This window comes from Myotis brandtii, unplaced genomic scaffold, assembly GCF_000412655.1.
Source record: "Myotis brandtii unplaced genomic scaffold, ASM41265v1 scaffold486, whole genome shotgun sequence".
Lineage (NCBI taxonomy): Eukaryota > Metazoa > Chordata > Mammalia > Chiroptera > Vespertilionidae > Myotis > Myotis brandtii.
In genome coordinates this window covers 498,404-504,368 of record NW_005368569.1, presented here as the reverse complement: position 1 = coordinate 504,368, position 5,965 = coordinate 498,404, and the positions used below count along the sequence as shown (strand labels likewise).

General features: G+C 44.4%; 1 protein-coding gene across 4 annotated transcripts in view; it reads left to right on the top strand.

The window, feature by feature from the left end:
- Window positions 1-5,965, top strand: part of DYNC1LI2 (dynein, cytoplasmic 1, light intermediate chain 2) — a 39,902-nt gene that overhangs the window by 6,196 nt on the left and 27,741 nt on the right. For 3 of the 4 annotated variants that reach the window (XM_014547843.1, XM_005876349.2, XM_014547844.1), the window contains exons 3-4: window positions 1,978-2,208; window positions 5,273-5,442. In XM_014547843.1, coding sequence (XP_014403329.1) covers window positions 1,978-2,208; window positions 5,273-5,442 — 401 coding nt within the window. The remainder of the gene's footprint in view (window positions 1-1,977; window positions 2,209-5,272; window positions 5,443-5,965) is intronic. The other variant, XM_014547845.1, reaches the window with a different exon arrangement.

The window sequence follows — 5,965 nt, the reverse complement described above, 5'->3', positions numbered from 1 at the left end:
CAAAGTGTCCCCTCAGGAGTTCGACCAGGAGACCGGGCATTTGATCGCTCATTATGACGTGCGCTGACCACAAAGGAGTGGTGTGGAACATGGCAGGGTTCTGAGGGAGCGAGGGAAGGAGGAGGCGGGGAACCGCATGGTGGTGGCACGTGGGTGGTGAGGGAAGGGGGAGGCGGGAACCTGATCGGCCCTGACTGCTGGCCAGGCCTAGGCACCCTAACCCTGCAAGAATTTTGTGCACTGGGCCTCTAGTATACAATATAGAGAGAGACTAGTATGGACCCCAATTTACTTATTATTTGTCTTCAATAGTTACCAGTTCTTTATGAATTTTATTTTAACTACTAGAGACCTGGTGCACAGATTGTGCACTGGTGGGTTCCCTCAGCCTAACCTGCAGGGATCGGGCCGAAACCCTCTCTCTGACATCCCCTGAGGGGTCCCAGGTTGCACGGGGAGGTTCTCAGGTGATGCACCCCGGAATCAAGCTCCCTCCTCTCTGGTTCCATGTGCGTCACCCGAGGACCACAGCTGCCAGATCATTGCACCTCAGCAGCTCCTGCGTTGAGTGTCTGCCCCCTCGTGGTCATTGCGTGTCATAGCTACCGGTCAGATGGTCGCTTAGGTTTCTACTTAGAATAATAAAAGCATAATATGCTAATTAGACCGGACAGCTGAACGACCTTCCAGACAAAGCTGTGGCTGCGAGGGCCAAGCCCCTTGCATGAATTTCATGCATCAGGCCTCTAGTATATATAGATTATTCTCACCCTTTTTTTCCTTCACTTAAAATTGGATTATTATGAAGCAAATTTCAGGCGTGTCATTACATCTGCAAATACTTCCATATGTATGTCTAAAAGATAAGGATTTTAGCCCTAGCTGGTTTGGCTCAGTGGATAAAGCTTTGGCCTGCGGACCGAAGGGTCCCAGGTTCGATTTCATTCAAGGGCACATACCTTGGTTACAGGCTCCTCCCTGGCCCAGGCCCTGGTCGGGGCGCATGCAGGAGGCATCTAATCGATGTATTTCTTTCACATCGATATTTTTCTCTTTCTTTCCCTCTCTCTTCCACTCTCTCTAAGAATCAATGGAAAAATATCCTCGGGTGAGGATTGAAAATGTAAAAAATAAATAAAAGATAAGGATTTTTATTTTTATATATTTTATTGGTTTTTTACAGAGAGGAAGGGAGAGGGATAGAGAGTTAGAAACATCAATGAGAGAGAAACATTGATCAGCTGCCTCCTGCACACCTCCCACTGGGGATGTGCCCGCAACCAAGGTACGTGCCCTTGACCGGAATCGAACCTGGGACCTTTCGGTTTGCAGGCCGATGCTCTATCCACTGAGCCAAACCGGTTAGGGCAAAAGATAAGGATTTTTAAAAATGACCATATTATTGTTGTATCAAAAATAATTGTAATTCTTTAAATCATCAAGGTATCCAGTGATTCACATCTCAAATTTATATAAGTAATGATTTTATCTTAGCATTTAAATACAAAGGTGTCCTGTCTCTTTGGCACCCTTCGTAATATGTGAACGTACTGCTTAGTGTGACTGACACAAAAAAAGTGTGTTTAACCACAGGCTCAGCAGCTTAGCTTGCTCCCTCACAGATTGCTGATGTTTTAAGGAGAATAGGTTATTTAGACTATGGAACAGTTGACCAGTAGCCTTTATTTATTAGTATCTTTTAATTCTTATTGAAAGCTAAAGTGTGGAATCTTTTTATAATGTGGACACAATAAGTTAGAGTAGTTTAAAAAGTTTAAAGTTTAGACAGGTCCCTAGGCATCTTGACCAAGAGTTGCTGTCCACTGAGCACTTGGGCCTTTTCTGGTTAAGCATCTATTTGTGTTCTGTGTGGAATTTTGTGACTGTCACCTTCCAGTTGTTTTCTGGTGTGGCTCTTCTTTCAGCTGTGCTGGTGGTCATTGTCAGGTAGTAACTTAGCTTCACTTCCTTTCTTAGATCACACACGCTGTAACGTGTGGATTCTGGATGGAGACCTATACCACAAAGGCCTGCTGAAGTTTGCAGTTTCTGCTGAATCCTTGCCGGAGACCCTGGTCATTTTTGTTGCAGACATGTCTAGGCCTTGGGCTGTGATGGAATCTCTGCAGAAATGGGCTAGTGTTTTACGTGAGCACATAGATAAAATGAAAATTCCACCAGAAGAAATGAGGGAGCTGGAACGGAAGTGTAAGTAAAATAAGGTTTTCTTAATGGGAAAATTCAGTGGTCTCTTTGGGTGGTTCCAACCACCTTTCTTTTGACAATGTTGAGAGGCTACAAAGCTTCCCTTTCAGAGTGCTTGTGTTTTGTTTGCACCATTACAGTTGCTTCTATAAAATCAGTAGTCAAAAAGTAGTCAAAGCAGCCCTGGCCGGCACGGTTCAGTGGTTAGAGCATCGGCCCATGCACCAGAGGGTCACAGGCTCGATTCCAGACAAGGGCCTGTACCTGGCTTGTGGGTTCGTTCCCTGCTCCCAGTTGGGTGTGTGAGGGAGGCAACCAACTGATGTGTCTCTCTCACATCAATGTTTCTCTCTCTTTCTCCCCCCTTCCTCCCCCCCTCCACTCTCTCTAAAAATTAGTGGAAAAAATATCCTCGGTTGAGGATTTAAAAAAGTATTTAAAGCAGTTTTTATATCAAGTGTCACAGTTGAAGAATATTAATGAACCAATATTTTGTATTATCTTCATTGGTTCTCTTTAAAATAAGGGTTTCCCTTTCCCCCCCAACTGTGATCAGTTCTGTGCATCTTTTTATATTTCTATTACTCTCTGCCTGCAGAGTTAGCATCAGTGGTATGGGGACTTACTGTGATCCCTGCAGCTTGAGTCCTTTGCCTGGGATTCCATTGAGGCCCTATGGACCCTCTTATTGGCAGGCTTAAAGGAAGCCCACAGACACATCTTTCACTCCTACCTTAGTTCATTTTGGGATCCAGCAAATATGATTTTAGTTCATATAAATAGGAAGGATGTTTTTTGTCATTAAAACGAAAGGCTATTTTAAAACTAAGGATATCCCAGTCCTTTTGAGAACAAAGAACTTTCAAATTAAAGGAAGTTTTTTTTGTGTTTTTTTCCCCCCTCTCTTTAATGTGGTTCAGAAGCTTGTTTTTCTTTTCCCTTGCTTCTGTGCAGTTACATCAGCTTCTGTCCACTTGCCAGGAAAATGGGAGGGGCAGGGGCAGGGACTGGAGCTGTGGTGGCTGCAGCGGCAGCAGCAGTCTTGGCCAAGGCAGGCTTGGCTCAGCTTGGCTTATTTCCACAGGATGACATCATTCCCTTTAGTGAATTAATGAGGGCTTCTGGGGCATGGCACACGGGATCTTCACACTTCCTGGCAGAAGGGTTCAGAATGTTGGTGTGCTTTTCAAATGGTATTTCTGGCTATGTGTCTTCCTGTCCTAACTTCCTAACTTGCTCCTGTCCCACATTAGCTTAAATAGGGAGTTTGTATCTAATCTTTGGTTTGCTGTGTTTATGTGTGCTGCAGTGATTGGTATGCAGCTCAGCTCATCTGTCTCCAGCCACTGACCTTTCTAGATAAAGCCTCTTTTCCCCCTGAAATAGAGATCCTAAAGACAACTTCTCAGAATAGTTCTGAGGCTGAAAAGCAGTTTTTCTTTCACTGCATGTTTAGCATCGTGCCTAGATTAGTGGGTTAATGCACTAACAAATTCAGTTTCCGAACCTGTTTTCTTAGAGTTATATGTAACTTTGTAGATTGATTTGTTAAAACAGAAAAAAAATAAATAAATAGAGATCAAGCCAAAGATATTGTTCCTTCCAGACAGGGAAAGTGTCCTTTTTGTGTCAGGTCTGGTCTAGGTGTTGGGGGTGCATACAGCAGACTAGATGCCTGTTCCTTGGGAGCTTGTGTTCCCATGACAGTGACACACTAAATTTTGTGTTCTTAGTCGATGATGTCTGTCACTTAGGATTCAGCTGCATGTGACACAAAACCCAAAGTAACAGTGGCTTAAACAAGACTGAGGTTTATTTCTCTCTCATGTAAATGACATCCAGAGGTAGGCAGGTCAGGCCTGGAAAGCAGCTCTAAGAAGACAGGTCAAGGACCCTGGTTCCTTTTGGCTTTTTGCTTTGTCATCTCGAGGGTGTGGTTCTCTTCCTCTTGACAACTAGAGCTCTAACCCTCACATCCCTGTTCCAGACAGCAGGATGGAGGAAGAGGAAAGAAGGGCTGAAGGGCTGTGCCTGTAGTCTATGTGACCATGTGTTCTAAGTATCAGGGTTCGATTCATTTATAAGGAAGAAGAAGAGAGAGGACACTGGAAGGCAACAAGTAATTGCTGGAACCAATCCATGCCTCATGACTCTGGTCAATCTTCTGAGGACCTCTCGTTTTCACCACCCCTCCTCTGCATGGTGAAGGAGTATCTTTGTTACTGCTGGTTTTAGGTTACATTTTAATAAAGCGGTTGTCTATCCTTTTGCTCAGAGGACTCACGCTTTCCAGATTAATGGGACTTTAAGTATTGTAATTTTATGAGCGAAGGGTTGTTACCCAACCTAGTTTCCAATCCAGCACCAGTCTTCTGCCTGCTGAGTTTGGAAAGCTGTTCCATGGCCAGCCACTGTCTTGCAGAATTAGGTTCTCCATTGGTCCTGAATCTGTGGCCGCTGTTTGGCTGCAGGACCCATCTGAGCGAGGGGAAGGGCAGAGCAAACCCCCAGAGCCGCCAGAAGATTGTGCTTGTGTGTAGATTAGTCTTTCCTGCTTTATGCCTGGGGGTTCCCTTGCTTATCAAGTAGAGCAGGGGTGGGGAACTTTCTGCCAAGGGCCGTTTGGATTTTTTTCTTAAATATATTTTTTATTGATTTCAGAGAGCAAGGGAGAGGGGGAGAGAGAAACATCAATGATGAGAGAGAATCATTGATCGGCTGCCTCCTGCACACATGCACAGGGGATCGAGCCCGCAACCTGGGCATGTGCCCTGATGCGGAATTGAACTGGTGGCCTCTTGGTTCATGGGTCGATGCTCAACTGCTGAGCTTCACCGGCCAGTCCAGGGGAATGTTTTTGCTGCTCTGAAGTTATAATGCTCAAACTGAATATGTCAGAATTGGCATTTTGTATCATCATCCCCAAATCCCTAATATTGCAGTAGGATGCAATTAGGAAATTTGTCACAATTCTTTTTGTTTTGTGCTTGTTCCTACCTTTTTTCAGTGTTCTAAAGCTGGCATGTATCTCTCTGTGTGTAATTTTCTTTTCCTTTTTCACCTATAGTTATGAAAGATTTTCAAGACTATATTGAACCAGAAGAAGGTTGTCAAGGTTCCCCACAGAGAAGAGGGCCTCTGACCTCGGGTCCTGATGAAGAAAATGTTGCCCTGCCTCTTGGTGACAATGTGCTGACTCATAATCTGGGGATCCCAGTGTTGGTGGTGTGCACAAAGGTGTGTGCCAGGGAGCTGCAAACTTGACTTGATTTGGCCAGTGAACAGTCACCATCTGAAAGAAACTGGGAAGCTTTAATTAGGCGTCTTCCCAAGGGAGAGTTGGGCTAATTCAGGATTCATTAAGGTACATTGAATATGTCAGCATAGAAAATGTCATTTAAACATTGTTGCTGGAAACATGACATAACTCAGTTTGCTCATAGCCTGGGTTGATCTCTCCATGAAGCACTGTCAATTTATTGAGTGATTCAAACTTAGAACTAAAAACAGTTTTCAGCCCTAACCGGTTTGGCTCAGTGGGTAGAGCGTCGGCCTGAGGACTCAAGGGTCCCAGGTTCGATTCTGGTCAAGGGCATGTACCTCGGTTTCGGGCACATCCCCAGTTGGGGGTGTGCAAGAGGCAGCTGGTCAATGTTTCTCTCTCATCGATGTTTCTAACTTCTCTATCCCTCTCCCTTCCTCTCTGTAAAAAATCAATAAAATATATTTTAAAAAATAATAATAAAATAAAATAAAAACA